The sequence below is a fragment of the Neovison vison genome, chromosome 13, assembly GCF_020171115.1.
Source record: "Neovison vison isolate M4711 chromosome 13, ASM_NN_V1, whole genome shotgun sequence".
Taxonomy (NCBI): Eukaryota; Metazoa; Chordata; class Mammalia; order Carnivora; family Mustelidae; genus Neogale; species Neogale vison.
The window spans coordinates 62,783,917-62,806,389 of record NC_058103.1 but is presented as its reverse complement, the minus strand read 5'-3'; the positions used below and the strand labels follow the sequence as shown (position 1 = coordinate 62,806,389).

The window sequence follows — 22,473 nt, the reverse complement described above, 5'->3', positions numbered from 1 at the left end:
CCATCTACTAAAACCTCCAATTTCATCCCTATTCCTCAATGAAGTCAGAGGAACTTCGGGAAATACACTGTACAACTGTGATGGTGGTGGTAGTGGTGGTGGAGTGAGGGAGTTGCCACTATTAATGCTAGAAATGTACTACTGGTTAAAAATAGCCTATTAAAGGCTTTCTGGGCAATTATCATTTATAACATTAATTTTATGAGAAAATGAATTCTAGATTCCCTGAAAGTATTTTTTAACATAACACATGTATACTTGAGAACTGTATATATATGTAAATTTCATAGGTCCACTGGTATAATTATTATGTACCTATAAACAAAAAAACTAGAAAACTCATTTTTAGAACTTCTGAAAAGCATTTTAGAGGTTAAGGTGCTGATTTTTATTCTTTATGTAAAGCCCAGTGAGCACTGCAATTCAAACCATACCCAACAGATGTATCTGCGGCTGAGTTTCTCTGTTCATCTTCCTTCAGTTTCTCTTGTTTCTCTTTCATTTTTTGTTCTTGTTCCTTCAGTTTTTCTTCCTTCCTTTTACGAATTCTGAAAGTTAACATAAAATATTATAGTCTATTTGATGGAAGATAAACTTTTAACTTCAGCATATTGTTTTAATCATAAAATTATGGAAGTGTTCTAAATGTTATCACAAATTACAGTGTAGTAATTCATTTATAACAGTTAAGCTATCGAACATCAGTGTGAGCCAGTATCGCATTACAGCCCAATGTGAATTATCATTTTAGATGCAAAGAAATAAACAGTCTTCATTAGCACAACTAACTATAATTATCTTTTACCTAGCAGCTGCTTCTTCCCTCTCTTTCCGATGCTGTTCCGCTTTTAACTCCCGGAACTCCTGCTTTGCCTGTCGTAATATATCAACATAATCTTCAATGAAATCCCTAGTAGAAACTAGGGTCAGTAGTTTCCCACAGAGAGCATGAAGTATCTTCATTTTTTCTCCTGTCAAAAGTGGGTAAATAACTTCTGTATCATCAATGGCAAAAAGGAATTGTTTGAGAAATCTTAATTTGTGGCTCAATGTGAAAAAGCTTAATAAAGAATAGAAAAAAGTCTCTGGACTGAACATGCCAATGGCATGTTTTCAGAAAAAGCACCTCTGAATCTAAATTAACAGATACATGACATACAAGGTATTTCAAATACAAATAATTCCCATATAGACCAATTAAACAGACATGAAAAACTTTCTAATGACAAAGAATTTTTTTCAAGTTTTAATTTTTAGGCTCACGTAGGAAGTTCAAATAAAAACTAAATTATTACCATGTGAATTAAAAAAAGGGCAATAGGCAAATCGGTACTCTGAAAATACTGCACAAAAACACTACTACAAAGTGTAATAACTATGTGAATGTTAGGAATGAAGGCACTCTACTTTTATTTTATGTATTATATATTTATTATATGTTCTCTTAAATAAGTATATTAAATTAAACTCTATGTATTTGTGCATTGTAATTTTTTATCTAAAAAAGGAAGTGAAAAATAACTTATTTCATCTTAATTTTATATACCATTTCTCATACCTCAAACACTGTTCAAACAAATGTTAGAATTTAGCAGCTACAGCTTAAATTTCTGATATGCTGACAAAATTTCTGGCTAATTCTTACTTATCCTTCTAAATTTAGTAGATTAACCACAATTTTTTAAAGTAACAGAAAACCCACATGAAAAAGAAAAGAACATCAGAAACAGCTGATATGAATATCAAGAGTAGTCTCCACCTGGGTCACTCTTTGTATTCCAACAATTTTTTTTTTTAAAGATTTTATTTATTTATTTGACAGAGCACAATTAGGCAGAGAGGCAGGCAGAGGGGTAGAGGGAAGCAGGCTTCCTGCTGAGGAGGGAGCCCGATGCAGGGCTCCATCCAGGACCCTGAGATCACGACCTGAAGCCAAAGGCAGAGGCTTAACCCACTGAGCCACCCAGGAGCCCCTTCCAACAATTTTTTTTTAAAGGATGGTTCTCCTTCTCTTTTAAAACGGCTATCTAAAATTTCTCAGCAGGACCTAGTTTTCTGGGCTAAAGAGACAGAGGAGGGGAGGAAGTGGGCAGATTATACCGATTCTAGCTTGCAAAGCTTACCTGGTGTCAAATCATACACTGAAGTGCTTGCCAGTTTCTTCACAAGACTGGGGTTGCTCAAACGCAGCTCCATACAGGCGTCGTCTGTAGCATCAAATCCTCCTCGCTTCTGATATCTGTACTTTGCATTTGCTGATGTTACATCAGCACCTGAAGCTAAGATGTGCAGTCTGAGGATTTCAGAGAGAGTGCAGCTATCAAGATCCAAGCTTTTCAAACTGCAGCCTATAGTTGTTAAAAGACGAAGTTGTCATTTAGAATATCAGCAATAAACCCTCAGCAATGTAAAATGTACCTTTATAAAATTAAAAATAAAAAGCCAAACAACAAAAAAAATAAAACCCACACATACCCTGGTGCAACTGCGGCCACGCAGCTGCCAGAGATGCAACTGCAGACAGTGCAGATTTTGTGGGGTCTGCATCTTCATCCAAAGCCTCTGTTAAATCTTTAAGGAAATAAATACTTTATTCTAGTGAAAATCAAAACTGGAATCTTTGGGAATAATGCCTTTCTAAAATGATGAAAGAAACAGCAAACAACTTAACATGCGGAACCTCAAAAGAACCAACGCTAGGTACAACAAGCATCATTCACATGCTGCCTAGTGTCCACCTTCAACTAGAAATCCCGAGACACGTACTACACACTCTTATTTCCTTAGTTAACACAGAAGACAATTCCAAGTTACCAAGTTACAAGATGCACGTATACATTGCCCCCAAAATGGTACAGTGCACTTTTAAAAACAAATCTCTTTGCTCAATATAACTTCAGAAAAGTCTACTTTGAAAATCAGAATATCTTTGAAGATCCCCAATCTTATATAAATTTTTAAGATCGAATCATAACAACGTATGGGTTATAATCACAAAACCAGCACAGAAAAAGAACTAAAACAACTTTAAGGTAGAACTTCTGTCTCTTAACCACTGATTTATCCTCTTCATTTAAAGTTCGTTTCTACTTTGAAAACTCTCCAATCTAAGACACAACAGGAAGAGTTCCCTGCATTTTCTAAGTAAACTGCTTTAATTCTGAAAGTCATGCCTGGCTTCCAAACATGACTACAGAGTAAATCTACTGACACAAATTGTATAAAGCATTAGCATATGCAATTACTAATTATAATACGTAGATGATAAAAAAAATTAAAGCGTCAACCATGAAAAAACTTTAAGCTTACAAGAAAACCTGTTGTTCTATCCCAGAACGGTGGGAATAACTTCAGACTGAGTCGGATAATACATATTCTAGGCTCAGCACTGCCAGTCCCCTAGTTCCTAGATATGCAGCCTTCAGACAAATCACTTAATTGGCTTCATTCTTCTTAAAGGAGTGAGTCTCAATCAGCAGTTTTTAAATTCTTCCAGCTACGTCTTAGGATCCAATACAAAAGAGATAAAAGTTCCCTTGTTCAGTGGGATATGGAGATGATAACCCTGACCAGACATCTTTCCAACTCTCCTGCAGGGGCCCCCAGGAATCCCTGTACAACTCACAGTACTCCATGGATTAGATCTGGAAAATCGCTGGGCAAAACTCCATCTGTGGTTCCTTAGCCTCCTACTATGTTCCCCTTCCGAAAGTTCACAAGCTGACAAAATGAACCTCAGAGAACAGAACTACTGTCCTTTACTAAAAGGAAAAAGGCAGCTCTGGGATCATGTCTGATTACAATCATTGACAATTTCATGGCAGTTAAAGCACTACTACACGGGAGAAGTTATCTGACTGAACATTGCATATATGCAGAAGTTTTTCCTCCCAGGCCATGAATCCAGTCCAAATGACAGACATTCTCTTCCTTCTTACCAGGGAAATACTAGAGCTAAAACTTCTTCAATTTTCATTTTACATGGAAAGCAGAAGAAAATTAATAGGCACTCTAAAATTAGCAATAGTCTTAGTTACAGAACTGTAAAAGTGGACTGGCCCTCTTCCTTTGCAGCAATCACCACATTCAACCTATTTTATCTGTAGTAACTTTTAACTTCCTAGGACAAAGTTATATAGGCCTTAGGAAATGGACAACTAAAAAAATGACAGTTTACTTTTAATTGTTTAATTGTAAACTAGCATGTTAAAATATGGTTTTTTAAAACAAGATTTTATTTATTTATTTGTCAGAGGAGGGGAAGGGAGGGAAAGAGAGCACAAGCAGTAGTGTTAGGCAGAGGCAAAGGGAGAAGCAGGCTCCCCACTGAGCAGGGAGTCCGATGTGGAGCTTGATCCCAGGATCCTGGGATCATGACCTGAGCCGAAGGCAGACACTTAACCAACTGAGCCACCCAGGTGCCTCAAAATATGTATTATTTAACTCAATTATCTACCAAATAGGACTCTCAAGAAAGTGTATTATTACTCTAGGATTTACTTAGAGACAGTCACTTGGGTACATCATACCAAGAGAATACAGTTGCCCTTGAACAACGTGTGTTTGAACCACGTGGGACCATGTATTAGTAGATCTTTTAAAAAATACTTTTTAGGTACTTATTTATTTAAGAGAAAGAGAGAGAAATTTAGAGAGCAAGCAGGGGGAGGGGCAGAGGGAGAGGGAGAAAGACAATCTCAAGGGAGACTCCATGCTCAGCGTGAGCACGATGGGGGTCTTGATCTCATGACCCTAAGATCATGATCTGAGCTGAAATCAAGAGTTGGAGGCTTAACTGACTGAGTCACACAGGTGTCCCTATAAGTAGGTTCTCTCTCTCTCTCGATCTCTCTCTCTCTTTTTTTTTTACAATATGGTACTGTAAATGTATTTTCTCTATAACATCTTCTTTTCTCTAACATACTTTATTGTAAGAATATAGCCTATAATACATATAAACATACAAAATATGTGCTATTTAACTGTTTTTATATTATCAGTAAGGCTGCCAGTCAACAGTAGGCTGCTAACAGTTATTTTGGGGGAGTCAAAAGTTATACTTGGATTTTGGGCTGGGGGTAGGGAGGGTTGGCATTTCTTTTTTTTCTTTTTTCTTTAAGATTTTATTTATTTATTTGCCAGACAGAGAGATCACAAGTAGGCAGAGAGTCAGGCAGAGAGAGAGGGAGAAGCAGGCTCCCCGCCGAGCAGAGAGCCCGATGTGGGGCTCGACCCCAGGACCCTGAGATCATGACCCGAGCCAAAGGCAGAGGTTTTAACCCACTGAGCCACCCAGGTGCCCCAGGGTTGGCCTTTCTAACCCCTGTATTCTTCAAGGGTCACCTGTATGTTATGATTAACTGAAAGTTACATTTATCATCACAGAAACCTGGAATCTACAATTCTAACACTGAACAATGATATTTTAGTAAAAACGTGAAAAGATGCTATATAAGGGTACTCCTCTATATACTTTGAAGGGCTTTTTTCATGATGTAAGACTAAAGAGAAGAACTGAAAAATTTTTTTTTTAAATTTTATTTATTTATTTGACAGACAGAGATCAAAGGTAGGCAGAGAGGCAGGCAGAGAGAGGGAGGGGAGGAAGCAGGCTCCCCGCTGAGCAGAGAGCCTGATGTGGGGCTCGATCCCAGGACCCCAGGACCATGACCGGAGCTGAAGGCAGAGGCTTTAACCCACTGAGCCACCCAGGCGCTCCGGAACTGAAATTTTTAATGTAAGATTTAAAAATTGTTGGTCAAAATTTCCAAGATTTGATATAAAAAAAGATGGATAATTTTATAGGCAATGCTAGGGAAACAAATATCCAAGTTTTCAAAATCTTTGCCATATTATGAGGCAATATAGCATAGCCAGTATGAGGCTCCCAAGTAGGCTGCCTGAATCTGTATCCCATCACTTTCTTATTAGCCACGTGTCTTTGGGCAAGTTAATTAAACTCCTTAAGTCTAAGTTTTTTTGTAAGTAATGGCAGAAAATAATTATTAACAACCTACTGATGTATTATACCTATCTATACCATAAGGATGGTATGACCATTAAATGAAATAAAGTATATATAGTGTCTTACGTCACTTTCTTTCAGAAAGAACTGTGGGGAAGCTTTTTTGTAATGTAGATAGGAGAACATAGGTAAAATAACCTGGGGGAATAGCCTAGGGTCCTTACTATAACTGAAATAACTATGTAAAATGTAGTCGACAGGACAGGGAAGTGTAGAAGATTGGAAAAACTCCAAAGCATTTTTTCCCCTAATACTTAAATAAATAACTTCAAAAGGAGCATTAAAACCTTTATTTAATGACCAATACTCATTTAGAGGTAGATCTTGCATTAGCATGTATAGATTAGTCCTCTATAGGATTAGAGCTATAAAAATTACAGATAAAACCAATCATGAAAGGAAAATACAATGGCAATACAAACACCAATAGTTGCATGTATTTTCTTTAAACTAGCTGATTTTTCCAATATAATTTCCTTGTCACCCATTTTTTGTCATCTGTACAAAACCACAAAATTCACCCACTTCACATCCTGAATTAAATACAAATTTAAGGTCAGAAATTATGTTAAGGTCAGAATTTGATCACCCTGTAATGTTATTGGTCATTAAGACAATCTAATGACTATTTGCCACATTTTTTGTCTTAGATAATTCATCTTTAGTGCTGGTACTTGTTATCTTAGAAAATCTTTAGACTTTTATAAATTGTTTTCTCTTCTATCTTCCCTTTAGTAGAGTCTCACTTTATGGACTAAGTCATCTGAGGACAAATGGGACAACACTGTTTAAATGACCTTGATAAGGGACCTAACTATGGTGCTTAGCACTCAAGCTAGAGAATACATTTAGTTAGAACTCAGGCTGTAAAATAAAGATAAAGCCAACATCAGATGCGTAGTTATCCTGTTGCTTTAGGGCCCAGGCCTAAAAAAATAAGCTCACATTATCTGAGGTCAACAATACTATCTGAATCCAAGAATGTCCCATCTTTTTGTATTGAGAATGCTAACAAAATGTCTCCCAAAAGTTCTTTCTTATTGTGAATATTTATGCAATACATTGAAGTATTGTTTAATAAGGCTTCTAATAAGGCTTCTTCCATTTATCTCTCATGTGACAAGGTTCATGGAGAGTATAATTCAGGAAGCCAAATCGATCTCTTTTTATACATGCTTAACAATTCCTCTGATTAAGGTAAGTCCTAAACAAAATAGAGAACATACTCTGTTTTAAAAATATAAAGGGTTTCTCCAAGAATTATTCCTATGTTAATATGTACCACACATTGACTTTAGATATTTAAGTGCATAGAATTTAAATAGCAAAATTTCTAGTTCAAACTGCTGGTAAAATAAAAAAATTAAATTTTACTTAACTCTGATCTACAAACTATCACATCTGAAATGGAATCAGCAGAGTATTTTCAATTTAAGTACTGGTAACAATAATTAAAGTATTTCCTTAGGTGGGGGCAAAAAAAAAAAAAAAAGAATCAGTGCCATTTAGCAGAATCTCTTGGAACTAGATACTGGTCAGTGACATCTATAATGCTCCTAAATCACAAGTAAAATCTAAAAGAATAAAAAGGAAGACAGATTGTGGGGGAGGGTAGATATTTTAAGGTCATCAGAAACAGAATGCATTAAAACAAAGTTTTTATAAAACAACTGATAATGTATTGTTCATATATGATTCCAGAACTAGGAGACTTGAACAGCTATATTTTATAACTGTAAAAGCGAGGTTAATTTTAAGATAACCTTCAAAGATCAGTTCCAAAGCTACAAAGCTACTATCAATCAGCAATAGTACTGAATTCTGACCTTTGGTGTCAGCATCCGTTATTTGCTCTTTGGCTACTTCCTCTTCTTCTTCAGCTATCGCCTGGAAGATGGCAGTCAGGAAGAAAAAAAGCAATTCACATAGTGGGCCTTCACTGTCATTTCCTACAAGAGCTTCCTCTAACACTTCTGTGAATAAAATGTTTAAAATGAATTTAAAGTTCTGTTCATGTACTGAAAAAACAACTCCATTGGAATAATAAACATTTTAATCAAACAGCCTATGTAATTATTTTAAGTGTCCATTTATCAACGTAGAATATTATCCAAGGCCAAATCAAAAAACAATTTTTAATGATTACAATAAAATACAATAAAATCATAAGCCAAAATCACTACATTCAGGAAAGTCAAATTAGCCTCAGCAGATCAATACTATATTTCATTTTAAGTTTAAATTTCAGGTACAAATTAAGGGACATATTAAAAATTATCATTTTATTCTAATTTGAATAACAACTCAAAGATTTGTTATTGTTGCCCCACTGTTCTCAAGAGCTATGTGAGACATTGCTGTTAACAAAGTAGTGCAGAGGAGAGGTAATCATTAGTATCAGGGATAATCTTAATATTGTATCCAAGTCATAAATGTTATCTAATTTATCTTACCTAAACCAGCATTGTTTAGACCTTCTTGATCTGCAAGGCACAATGATTCATGCCTCACCCAGTTCATAGAGAAACTGAGGGAATGTGAAGTGAAAGCCCTCCTGAAGAATACACTTTTATTAAAATAACAGTAGCATCATAATTGTGTCTTTGAGGGTCTTTATTTTGATTTTAAGAAAGTTATTTTGCTACTTAACAATTAAAAATCCAAAATGAGACCCAAAGCCCTTCTCAATTAATGTAGTTCTTATAATGTTTGTACAAAGAACAAGTACAGAGTCAATATAGAATGACAAATTAAGGTAGGCAGTAACTTGTCTCTAAATACAGCTGATGTCAATTTCCTTCCTTCCCTGCACTTACGCAAACCATGACAACGTCAAGAAGAGGAATCTATTCCTTCACTCCCTTAAATCCCAGCAGGCCTGACCAATGCAATATGACAGAAATAAGGCTTGCCAGTTCCAACCCTAGCCTTAAAGAAGGCTGGCAGTTTCTGTCCTCTTCCTTCTTGGAGCCCTTAGCTGCCACATTACAAGTAAAGGCTACCCTGATGGAGTGGGATGCTCATGGACAAGCACTGAGGCACCAGGCATATGTGGGAGGAAGCCATCTTGAACATGCAGTCAGGTAAGCCTTCAGATGACTCCAGACCCAGCCCACTTCCTGTTACCAAATGAAAGACTCCAAGAAAACGGGTGGACAGAGAGGTCCAGTGACTCTACAGAATTCTGAGATATATTAATTTTTTATTTTAAACCACTAATATTAGGGTGACTTATTAACACAGCAATAGAACTTGCCTAGGGTTACTCCCTCAGGAAACTCATCTTGAAGATCAAAAAGTTCCCCAAAAGCATTAAGAAACTCCAGAACCATCAGGGCATCACCAAAGATTTCAGGAGGTAGTCTAGTCTTCACTGGAGTTGGTTCTGGAAGTTCCTGAAAGATTAAACAAATTCTGTAACTGTTTGAGTTATATAGTGGAGAAAACTGTAAAAGGTAGATATATACTCTTTGTTGAATAAGATTTCAGGTAGACTAGTGGTTCATAACCCTGGATGTTTATCCCAATCACCTTTGGAACTTTAAAAATTATAAATGTCTTGGCCTTATTCCAGCTTTAGTAATTACAGTCACTAGTGACTTTTTAAAAATCAAGCTAAGAAAAAAAAAAAATCAAGCTAAGAACAACTTTGAGCTGATGTGTACTTCTGACTACATTTTCTAGTTAAAACAGACTTTTAACCTAGATTCTGAGATCAAGGCATTATTAGCTACATCAATATTATCCTCAATGCAGGGTTTTCTTAGTATGGAATAGAAGTAATCCACCATCTACTGAACGTGGAATTGGTTCCTTACAAACTGAGATGCATGATAATACTGGATTATTAAAGCCATACAAATGACAAATTGTGTCTGCAGAATGAGAATCATTTTTGAAGTCTGTTATAAAACACTAACAGTGCTGCTTTGGGACTCTAACTATAGCATCTGCTTAACTGACTATTTCCTCTCAGTTCAATATGATCCCGCTGTTAAAAAGAAAGAAAAATTTAATTAGCAAAGCCACATAAGGCACAAAGAGCATAGGTGTGAAATGTCACATAATATACTTATACCTTAAGATCATCACATTCCATATCTTCTCTAGGTTTACTCCACTGTTTTAAGTATTCCATATATTTTCGCTTTTCTTCCCGTAATTTTTCTCTTTCCTAAAACAAAAGGTTAATAAAATTTTTTATAAGAATTTTGTAAGGCAGCATCAGCATCACCTGGGAACTTGTAAGAATTACAAATATTTGGGCCCTAACTCGGACCTACTGAACAAGGAACTTCATTTGAGACCCAGGAGTTGATGTTTTAGTAAGTCCTTCCAGTGATTTTGATGCATGCTCAAGTTTTAGAACTACTGATTTAGAACTACTGATACAATGCCTGTCTAACACAACCGCTACAAAGATGGAAAAGGTCTCATACATAGTAGCCTGTGGATAAATACTAATTCAATCTGACTCTGCCTACAGGGGCTCTTCCATTTCAAATCAATTAAATGCTGACAAAGTAATGTAACAAATTATTAGAGTACCTAAAATAAAACCTCCCCCCATATTTCTAGTATAGTTGTTATTTTCAAGATTCATTTAAGTCTAGCAGCCTAAGGATAGAGGGACCAGGAAGTAAAAGCAGTATCAGAACACAGTTGATAGGTTTCTTTTTCTTTCCATCCAAGCCACTTCTCTTGCTCTCTTGGTCTTTTGATAAATACACTTATTTCTTGGTTCTTGTATTTGACACTGGAAGATAAATTATGACCCTAAAAAGTCTCCAATAAAGCAGAGTGTAAAGGAAATATTTTAAATTGATTACAACTTATAATTACTTTCCAATAAATATTTAACATATGTTAATATTATTCTCTTCCTTTGAAACTTAGGACCACTGGAGGTAACAGATGGGCACTTATCAATTTTTCAACATAAAAAGACAGTTACAGAACTAATTCTGCTATCGTAAGTCTTCCCCTCCCTGCCCCAAATAATTCTTGTAGCATGTAATAAGATGGGTATTCTCATTCACTGTTAAGAGTGAAAATAAGCACATTTAGCAAACACATACCTATGTACATTTTAAAAAATGTTCTTAGCCTTTGACTTATTATTCTACTTCCTAATAATTTATCCAGGGATATAATCTAAAAACATTAAAAACTTTTATTTATAAATTTGAACAGGGTATCATCATTAATGAGCAAAAAATTATAAAGCACTTTACTTGTATCTATTTGATTAACTATTATGCAGTCACTAAAAATCCCACCTTACTTAGTTTACTTAATAACATGAAGGGATTGCACGGAGCACTGGGTGTGATACATAAACAATGAATCTCAGAACACTGAAAAAATAAAATAAAGTTAAAAAAAAGGAAAAAAATAACATGAAGGGATATTTCAATAATACTAAAACAAAAAAAATTACAAAATTATAAATCCTGCATTTCTTTTTTTAAGGCCCAGAATTAAGATTAAATATAAACTGAAGTGCTAAAAAAAAAATGCTATCTTTAAGGGCACCTGGGTGGTGCATCTGGTTAATCATCTGATTCAGTTTTGGCTCAGGTCATGATCACAGGGTTCTGGGAACAAGGCCTGTGTTGGGTTCCATACTCAGCAGGGAGTCTGCTTGAGATTCTCTCTCTCTCTCTGCTCCTCCCGTTAGTGCTCTCTCTCCTTTTCAAATAAATAAATAAAATTTTTTAAAAAAATGCTATCTCTAAATGTTAACACATGTAGGTTACAAGTGGTTTTCCTGTCCTCTACATTTTCTGGAGTGTGTATGTATTAGAGACCTCCAGCCCCAGTCCAATGGCCTATTTGAAATAGTTCAAGAAACTACAGGCAATTTAAACGAGCACAGGGTGTAACAGGATCAGCTAGGGCTGCTTGCGAATATCTGGCAAAACCAAGGACACTTCCTGACTCTGGAGGAAACTACCTACAGAATTCTCTAAGAAATATCTACCACTAAAGACTCTAATAAAAGATATGCTGAAAAACCCATTTTTACAGATACTTTTTCCTTCAAGGAGAATAAGAACACTAATAATTCATTATTTGTAGATTTTATTTTTCCAATTATAGATTTTACAAGTTTTATGCGTATCATCTTCCCTAAATTTGGAAGTCTAAATAATGAAGAAAATCAACTTCAGAATTGTTTTTAAAAGGCTTTGGGTTATAAAGACAGGTATGTGTATACACACACACACACACACACACACACACACGTTGAACCTTAAATTATTAATTTTTTTTTAATTATTAAATTTTCCAAAGCAAAAGAGAGATAAAGCAATAACTGTTTATCAGCAGTCTATGCACAACTAGAAATACGAATCAAAGTGTAAAAGCATTTGAAAATTAACCATGAATTTAAGTATGTAAAACCCACTACTTATTATATAGAGAGCATAGCTAATATACTTGAATGAATACCTTTTCTCTTTCTATTTTAAGTCTCTCTTTTTCCTCTTTTTTCTTCAGTCTCTCCTCTTCAACAATTTTCTTTAATTCTTCCTTCTTTTTCTCTTTATCTTCCTTTTCTTTTTTCTTTGCTTCTAGGGCATCTGCTTTTTCTCTTTTTAATTTAGCCTTTTCAAAAGCTGTGGAGAAGGTCAAAGTTAGAACTATTCACAGACAGAAAACATTTTTTAAAGTAACAAAATAATCCCTAAAAAAATTTATGGTTAAATGTGATCAGTAGAGACTCACGCGGGTTGTAAATTGCTGGAGGGAGCCAGCAGGTGATTACAATGGGAAAGCAAGTTGGCTGGGTTTAAGACAAACTACTGCACTGGGACAAACCTATATCTGCCTTTCAAAGCCCTGTTACTACTCCAAGTGTGGTCCTAAGATCAGGAGCAAAATATCACCCTGTTAGAAATGCAGACTCTCTTCTCCCATCCAGACCTACTAATTTAGAATCTTCATAAGATTCCCAAATGATTCATATGTATTGTCAAATCTGGAATGCAATGTTTTATAAAGCTGCGTGAATCAAGCAAATGGCCCCAAAGAGTCTGGAAGCCATAGAAACTCCAACATGTGCGTAATCTAGCATTAGGTTGGTTTAACAGGGGATACCTTGAGATACTGTTTTAAGAGATGAACACAGGTCTCATTTATCATAAAAATCTACAGATACCTGAGGGGGATTTTTATCATAAAAATCTACAGATACTGTAGACAAAAATCTACAGATATCTGATACAGATACAGATACCTAGGCTTAAAAAAAACCAAAACCCAAATAAAAGAAATACGCCATATCAGAAACACCCCCCACCAAGCACAGAGAAATATTCTTTCCTATACAAACAGTTTTTGGAGAGAATGTTAAACTCACCCAGTGACTTCATTTCTTCTTGTTTCAAAAGTTTGTCTCTTTCTTTAGTAGCTTTGTTCCTATAACCTGCAATAGTCTGTTTATTAGCAACGCTGTCCTCCTGAAAAAACAAACCAAGAAACTAAAGTTGTAGACCACCAAAACTTTTACAAACTGATCGTCTGGCCTTGTTCTAACAGTAATAAAAATTTTAAACTCTCATCAAGTTAAACTCTCATCTTACTATAATAAGATTTTATTCTAAGCATAACTGAACTTTTAATAACTTTATTCAGTAACAGAGAGAATTTGAGTTAGTTCTATAGCTCTACAAAGTAGTACAAAAATCTCCCAGGAAAAACAACCAGTGATTTACAAGAAGAGCCTTAAAAATATGCATTAGAAAAAAATTTTTTCCATGGTACCTTATAAACAAAATGGTGTAAACATCAAATGTGAAAGAGGCGTATATCTATAGTCAATGTCAAAAGATTTCTTTTTACTGTACTTCTTGGAAGAATAATAGTCTGTAACCTACTTAGTATGATATTTTTATTATCTTTTATCTTTTATATGCTCTTCATGTTTCAGTCCCATAATTTATCTCTGTATTTCTGCTGCTTTACATTTCAGTAACTGCTTATATGCTTGCTTCCACTTTGGTATAAAATCCCCATTATGTCTAATTCACACTTGAAACTGCTACAAGTCTCATTGCTAAGAGTTATCAACATATGGTACACACATTGTATACAAAGGAATGTGCCCCTTATTAAGGCTATGTGCAGGAGGGGAGCCAAGGGGAGCCAAAGGGAGCCAAAGGGAGCCAATGACCATTCTTGATTTTGAACAGTTTTATTAAGAGCTACAATGTAGTTTTCATTCATTCTCTACTTACCTGACTAATAGATACTCGTTTGGGAGGTCTCCCTCTTCTTCTGTTAGTAGGACTAAATATAAATGTGGGTGGATCATCAGGGAAGAAGTAAGAAAAATCTTGTTCTGCTATTTTATATGTTGCAAGAGATGACGCCTTCATTAAAAAAAAAAGACACAGCGTACAGCAATAACACCATTAGGAAACCATATATCGATTTAAAATGTCTAAAATTTCATATGACTGCTATTAAAGACTAGGTCAAAAACATTAGAATTTCATGTGTTAATACACAGTAATACACTTTTTAAAATGTTCTCTCCCATATGTTTTTTTAATTTTTAATTTTTTAAAAAGATTTTATTTATTTATTTATCAGAGAGAGAGAGAGAGAGAGAGAGAGAGAACAAGCAGGGGAGTGGCAGGCAGAGGGGGAGGGAGATGCAGGCTCTCCGAGGAGCAGGGATCCCTCCCCCCCAATGCAGGACTAGATTCCAGGACTGTGGGATTGTGACCTGAGCCAAAGGCAGCCATCTAGCTAACGGATCCACCCAGATGCCCCTGTTTTTTGTTTTTTTTTTTGTTGTTTTGTTTTTGTTTTTTTTTTTTAGTTTTAGGGGTAGAATTTACTGATCTATTAGTTGCAGATAACATTAAATACTCCTTACCTCAAATGCCCTCCATTATTCCATCACCCAATTACCCCAACCAACTCTCCCTCCCCTCTCCTCCAGCAACCCTTAGTTTGTTTCCAAGAGTAAGAGTCTCTTACGATTTGCCTCCCTGTTCTCATCTTTTTACTTTTCCTTCTCTTCCCCTATGTTCACCTGTTTGTTTCTTAAATTCCACATATGGGTGAAATCATGTATTTGTCTTTCCCTGACTGACTTACTTCGCTTAGCATAATACCCTCTAGTTTCATCCACGTTGTTGCAGATGGCAAGATTTCATTCTTTCTGATGGCTGGGTAATATTTCAGTGTGTGTGTGTGTGTGTGTGCACACAAAAATTGTTTATCCAGTAATACACATTTTAGCTGGTTTACTTAATCTATCATTAATCAGCTTTCCCAGAAAGAAAACTACAATTCAAAGGGTTTTCCCCCCATAAAATATGCAGGAATCCTTCATATGTTTCTTATATTCTAAAACTACTTCAAAATTATGTTTATATAATAATCTCTTTTGGATTGCATTGCTTTTGACTTATTTTGTATGGAATTTTCTTTGTAAATAAATAATCCATATATTTAACATTACAAGTCCACTGTATTAACCCAATTAATTTTTCTTAACCATTTCCTAAGTGCTGAACATTTAGATTTTCCCTCCAATTGGGGGTGATAGAGACTTTTTAACTTAAAGACTTTATGTATCAAATTTCAAAGCTGATCTGGCAAAAAGGAGAAATGCTGATAAATTCTTTTTTTTTTTAAGGTTTTATTTATTTATTTGACAGAGATCACAAGTAGACAGAGAGGCAGGCAGAGAGAGAGGGGGAAGCAGGCTCCCTGCTGAGCAGAGAGCCCAATGTGGGACTTGATCCCAGGATCCTGGGATCGTGACCTGAGCCGAAGGCAGAGCCACTGAACCACCCAGGCGCCCAATGCTGATAAATTCTTAACAAGTTTAATTCAGATTTAAGTTCAGAGAAGTCAACTTTTTTTTTCTTTTTTTTATCAGAAGTTGTGCAGTTTTAGGATATTTGCTAAATCCAAAAGTTTCAAAACTTCTTCACCTTTCATCCATGTCCAACTCTAAACTTTTTATTTTTGGTCTAATAGCCAAGATCATCATTCCTTCTCTACAAAAAAATGGAACATGCCATTCACATTAGTATCTTTCAGAAAATGTGTAAGAAAATAATGATAATAAATATTTAGGGGCACCTGGGTGGCTCAGTCAGTTAAGCATCTGCCTTTGGCTCAGGTCATGATCCTAGGGTCCTGGGATCGAGCCCAGCATCAGGCTCCCTGCTCGGTGGGGAGCCTGCTTCTCCCTCTCCCTCTGCTTGCCGCTCTGCTACTTGTGCCCTCTCTCTCTCTCTCTCTTGTGTCAAATAAATAAATAAAAATCTTTCAAAATTTTTAATTTTTTTTAACACTTCGACTGGGAATTAAATTTTCTGTGTAATAATTGTAATCATGGTAGAACATAACTTTTAACATTTAAAACTCAATCAGTTCTGGGCATCATAATAAATCAAGAATCTATTAAGATTTTGTATTAAAGTCTATTAAGATGGTTGTTGACTATCCCACATAAATAACTCCTGAATATATAGAATTGTCCTTTAAAAATATGAATATAAAACATATGGGTGGTTTCTTCTCAAATATATATGCTTAAAAAAGGTCAAAATAGGCTTTAATACATCAATTGCCAATGTTTCTTATTCATACACACATAACACAATAAACAAATACATCTTCGTGTTCTTGAGTACTCCTAATAGTGGACTATACTCACATTGGGTGTTAAAACTTTGTTGTTTTGGGGTTTGTGTGCAAGTACACTAGACTAACCACTAATAACTTTCATTACACTCTAAGAGAAAAACGTGTACTGTCACTTTAATTTTCATTCATTCATTCATTATTTTTTAAAGATTTTATTTTTTTATCTGTCAGAAGGAGAGAGATAGAGAGAGAACACAAGCAGGGGGAGCGGCAGGCACAGGGAAAAGCAGGTTCCCCATTGAGTAAGGAGCCTGATTCAGAACTCGAACTCAGGACCCTGGGATCATGCCCTGAGCAGAAGGCAGATGCTTAACTGACAGAGCCATCCTGGTGTCCCAATTTTCATTTATTTATTAAGTAAAGTTGAATGTCTGTTCATGTCTACTGATGGTTTATTTTCTTTGGTGAAAAACTGCCAATACTTCTTACCATTTTTTTCCCAATTGGGTTGTTTTTATTCATCGATATGTATGACATTTTTATAAGTTAGGGAAACTGGTCAACTTGCTATTTATGATAAACATACTATAACTTATTTCATATATAACGGATTGCTTACCAGTGCCAGCACTGTTCTAGCCACTTCTCACAAATATCTGAATCATTAACTTTTTGTAAGCATCTTTTTACATGGCTATCTGTGATTTTCAATGCCACAGATTGAGCACAATTTAAGCTTTTACCTCTTACCAAGACAAATACATAAATATGCTCACATTAACAAAATTATTTCAGATGATTCTATCTTATGTTTTCAAGTTTTTATATTTCATCTACTGTGAATTTTGATCATGCCTATTTGTTTATTTTTCTACTAGGATATTTATGTTTTTTAATTGCTTTGAGCTCCTCATTATAGTCACTGAAAGTATTTTTCCTCTAGCACTTGTCTTTCAATTCTATTCATGACATTTTTATTTTTATTTTTTGAAAATTTATTTATTTATCACAGATAGAAAGTGCGTGCATGCACACACGTGCAAGTTGGCGGGGCAGAGGGAATCTCCAAGTAGACTTGCTACTCTGAGATCATGACCCCAGCCGAAATCAAGAGCCAGATGCTTAACCAGCTGAGCCACCCAGGCACCCAACTAGATGCCCCTGAACCTACCTTAAGTTTCTATTGTCAAATAAGTCTTATTCTTGGTATTTCTTTTCTCTTGCTCCTCCTAAGTACTTTAGCATGCATAACATTAAGAATTATTTCATTTCCTTTTTTCTCCTCTGAGTTAGTTCTAATTTTGTTTTCCAAGTTAACCAGGTGTCCCAGTTTTGTTAAATAATCTATCTTGGTTTGTAGAGACTTGAAATAGTACTTTCCACATAAACTCATATCTTCTTTTTTTCCATTTCTTTTGATGTAACAGTTACTTATTATGAAATACACAAATCTTAAGCATATAGTAGCTGATTTTTGACACATGCATACATCTCTCTACCCATTCTACTGCTTTTTTACTTAGTATTTCTTACTTAGTATTTCTCCCAATATGAGTTAAATATTTCTCAGTTAAAAAAAACTAGACCTAGTTTTACCATTTAACTTTTTATTTACTTTACAATGTGAGACTTCTAAACTTGATTTTCCCCCTCTTAATGATTATTAAAATAATCCATCTACTTAGTATAGGTCTCTGATGTTCTTTTTATTATATGAATTGTTTTCCTATCTAGTAGAATTTATTTTAGCATTGTTCTTTGAATTTATTTTTGTGAGACAGGATCCCACTTAGAAAAATACAGTTGTGGGGAGGGTATGTGCTTTTGGGTAAATTGGAAGGGGAGGTGAACCATGAGAGACTATGGACTCTGAAAAACAATCTGAGGGGTTTGAAGTGGCGGGGGGGTGGGAGGTTGGGGTACCAGGTGGTGGGTATTACAGAGGGCACGGCTTGCATGGAGCACTGGGTGTGGTGAAAAAATAATGAATACTGTTTTTCTGAAAATAAATAAATTGGAAAAAAAAAGAAAAAAAAATACAGTTGTTCCCTTCCCCTATAACATTTTCTTTTTCCAAGTTTTCCATCTATTACTCTTACCTGTCTTGGTTGATCTTTTTTACAAGGGGGAAAAAAGTGCAATACCTGAGCCACCTAGCAATTCTAGCAATTGCAAAAATAGTATTTAATAAATAGAAAATTACTAAAAACTGGCTCCAGATAAAAAGAGAACTATTTTCAAACACTTTGAAATAACATTTCTGCAATGTTTCAACTTTATAATACGACCCTTTCTCTTTTTTCTTCCTTCCAATAAATAATTTCACTGTTCTGATTACCTTAATTTTAATGACTCCATCTTGTGGTTCACAGTGTTGCTTCAGAAAAAGCTTTAATTTATCACGAGAAAATAAGTGTTTTCTCCGGCTACCAGGGAAAGAGGAGGAGAAAGAGTAAAGTGTTAGTATCAAAGAATTCAGTTTGAACTTCATAATCTCCGTAAATCCATAACCTCTATTTCAAGCTTAGGAAAAGAAGGATATTTCATTTTCCAATAGCATTTATGTAGACGTTATGAGAAACTTTATACAGAAGTATTTATGTAGAATGTTAAAAGATCAACAAGTGGATCTATTGTAAATGTCCATTATGAACACAGTATATGCATTTGTTGCAGAAGAACCACTTAGAAACCAAATAAACCTCAAGGAAAATATACTACAGAGTAAACTTAATTTTAGAAAATTTGATGATCATTCTTACAAATATCACCATTGAAATTCTTTAAAAAATTAAAATCAGTGGACTACAAGATTTCATATAACACTAAGTAGGTCAACATTCGAATGGTTATTGTGAACATTCTTGAACACAGGTTGTTTCAAATTCTAAAATATTTCATATTTAAACTTCAAAAGGCAGCAAACAAATTCATGGGATTAAAATGAAAGAGAATTAGAATTAAGATTCCAAAAACATGCTATTTTTTATTTTCCCTTGCCCCCAAAGTCAAAAACCACCACCACAATGGTAACAAACACCACCAAAACCAAATCAAAACAAATTAAAAAATCCGCCAAAATACCCAAGTATTTCTAGAAAAGTTCTGGAAAGAAAGTAAATGTTTTAATTGAATTCTATATATTTCTTTCAAGACAAAGCCAACTTAAAAGCTTCTACGAGTGAATAAACAATATAGGAGTTTTAAAGTACTAGTCTCCTCAAAAATGTATATTCTTTTCTTATAGAAAGGACTATATGAGAGAAAGAATTGGCTTGCTGTGCATACTTACTGGCTTACTGTGCTAGCCTGGCTTCTTAATAATAAGAAGGTTAATTATCTCTTGGCTACTGAATAAACACACCAGTGCTCAAGAATCGTATTGTCCTACATGGCACTCACTAGCCTACTTAAAAAAAAATAGTTAAAAACAAGTGTGCATAATCTATGAGCATTATTTTGGGAATACTACTCTTTAGCACAGAATAAAATGCAGAATGCTCCAGAGATCTTTTTTTTTTCAGTTTTTATAAAAAAGAATTTTATTTATTTATTTATTGTCGGGGAGAGAGAGAGTGCACACAAACAGGGGGAGAGGCAGGCAGAGGGAGAAAACCAGGCTCCTCAATGGACAAGGAGGAGCCCAATGTAGGACTCAATCTCAGGATCCCTGGATCATGACCTGAGTGAAGGCAGACGCCCAACCGACTGAGCTAGCAAGGTGTTCCCACTCCAGAGATCTTAATTAATGATGTACCCCCAAAACCCAACCAAAAACTACACTCACCTCCTTAAAGAAAGTAATATATCTGACTCAGGAATTCACAACACTTAGGTTATTATCACTTTTCTTTGGACTCATATGAGTATATATGAGGCAAGAGGTATATGAGAATAAGTAAAACCATTTTTTTAAAAGATTTTTATTTATTTATTTGAGCAAGAGAGCACACATGCACAAGGAGGAGGAGTGGCAGGCAGAGGAAAGAGAGGGAGAAGTAGGCTCCCTGCTGAGCAGAGAGCCCGATAAGGAGCTGGATCCCAGGACCCTGGGATCATGACCTGAGCTGGAGGCCCATGTGTAACTGACTAAGCCATTCAGGCACCCCAAGTAAAATCATTTTACATCAAATGAAATGCAAGATTGACTACTAAGTAGCAAGTTGATCAATGGCTGATAGCGTCAATTTACTTTCAGATGACTAGGGGCCTAACATCAGCACACAACAATAGGGATTGTCCTAAAAATAGATCTGTGTCACCTAAAGTCATTTCCTTTAAATAGTAACCAGTAATTATCCCTCTTTTATTTATTTAATTTTTTAAAAAAGATTTTTAAAATTTACTTAGAGGGAGCACATGTGCAAGCAGTGGGAGAGACAGAAGGAGAGAGATAGAGAAGCCCAAGCAGACTCCATGCTGAGCACTGAGCCTGACTTGGGGTTCAATCTCATGACTCTTGAGATCATAACTTGAGCTGAAATCGAGAGTCAGATGCTTAACTGACCACACCAACCAAATGTCCCTCAAACAGGAATTTTTAAGGATACTAATTTGTTATTATTAACTTGAAGGAACAGAAGAGACTGATCAGATGTTTGTGTCTAATGAATAAAATATTACAAATGTGACCTATTTTTAAGTACCATCAGACTTCTCAGCATTGAAAACTGAGTTCTCTCATGAGAAGTACCTCGCAAATAGGATCCTTCATAACTTTTTAGACTGAAAACTCTTTGGGATTAGTTACAAAGGGCTCATGGAGTCCATTAAGATTCACTTTATCAGTCTATAAGTGTACATTTATTTTAAAAAGGGAAACAATCACAGGCAATACTGTTTGTTCTATAGTGAATCTTAATTGAACACAGTTATTCTATTTTTAACCAGCATGGGTGAGATACTGAGTTTTACCTTATTTGTGTTGCTTTAACAATAGCACACTCATACAATTCTTTTTTAGTGGGTTGCACCTTATACTTGAATAATAAGGGATCGATTGCATCTTTTTTCTTCCTAAAAAAGAGCAAAGATATAAATCAGTTAATAACTTGTTTGAAAATCTGAGATTTTAAATAGAAATACAGTTTCTAAGAACACACTGTAACAGAATCTAATGCATTTTTAGTTTAACTAGGATTTTATAAGTTACTAACATCCCTCACCATTCTATTAGCCAAAATATTACAAAGCACTATTTTATGTTAGGTATGTATTTTAATCATTCAATAAATTTTCCTGTGAAGAAATCAACTAAAGATGAAAAAGCACAAAGTACCCAGTTCAGGTAAGATAAATTTTTTTTAAAAAAGATTTTATTTATTTATTTGGGAGAGAGACAGTGAGAGAGAGCATGAGAGGGCAGAAGGTCAGAGGGAGAAGCAGACTCCTTGCTGAGCAGAGAGCCCAATGCATTCTAGGATCAGGACCTGAGCCCAAGGTAGTCACTCGACCAACTTAGCTACCTTACCTTAGGTAAGATAAATTTGTAAAGCAAACAAATAGCTCTTGGATTTGCTTTTAAGCTTTTTTCTTAATAGCTATGTAAAGCAAGAGCAAAAGTAGTGATAATACAGTTCACCCTGTTTTAAGAATTGGCAGAGGGTATACATTCAATCCTCGTCTCCACCAACTTCTCATCTCGTCTTTCCTTTGGGGATGTATTCATCCATCTGTCCAATAAATACTTAAGAGTGTATTATGTGCCCAAAACTAAACAATAAAGATTAAACAGTGAATGAAAAAGAAACATAGTGGGGACATAGAGGCAAGCGAAGAAACAAAAATCTGCAGCAGGGTAGGTGGTAAGCTATGAAAGGAATTCATAG

At 35.2% G+C, this 22,473-nt stretch overlaps 1 protein-coding gene across 2 annotated transcripts in view; it reads right to left on the bottom strand.

The window, feature by feature from the left end:
- Positions 1 to 22,473, bottom strand: part of BAZ1A (bromodomain adjacent to zinc finger domain 1A) — a 93,612-nt gene that overhangs the window by 28,307 nt on the left and 42,832 nt on the right. The window contains exons 4-15 of one of the 2 annotated variants that reach the window (XM_044231660.1): positions 21,560 to 21,661; positions 18,984 to 19,071; positions 14,269 to 14,403; positions 13,392 to 13,491; positions 12,482 to 12,648; positions 10,104 to 10,199; positions 9,282 to 9,420; positions 7,852 to 7,998; positions 2,476 to 2,571; positions 2,124 to 2,348; positions 806 to 971; positions 435 to 548 (exon numbers count right to left, since the gene is read on the bottom strand). In XM_044231660.1, coding sequence (XP_044087595.1) covers positions 435 to 548; positions 806 to 971; positions 2,124 to 2,348; positions 2,476 to 2,571; positions 7,852 to 7,998; positions 9,282 to 9,420; positions 10,104 to 10,199; positions 12,482 to 12,648; positions 13,392 to 13,491; positions 14,269 to 14,403; positions 18,984 to 19,071; positions 21,560 to 21,661 — 1,575 coding nt within the window. The remainder of the gene's footprint in view (positions 1 to 434; positions 549 to 805; positions 972 to 2,123; positions 2,349 to 2,475; positions 2,572 to 7,851; positions 7,999 to 9,281; positions 9,421 to 10,103; positions 10,200 to 12,481; positions 12,649 to 13,391; positions 13,492 to 14,268; positions 14,404 to 18,983; positions 19,072 to 21,559; positions 21,662 to 22,473) is intronic. The other variant, XM_044231659.1, reaches the window with a different exon arrangement.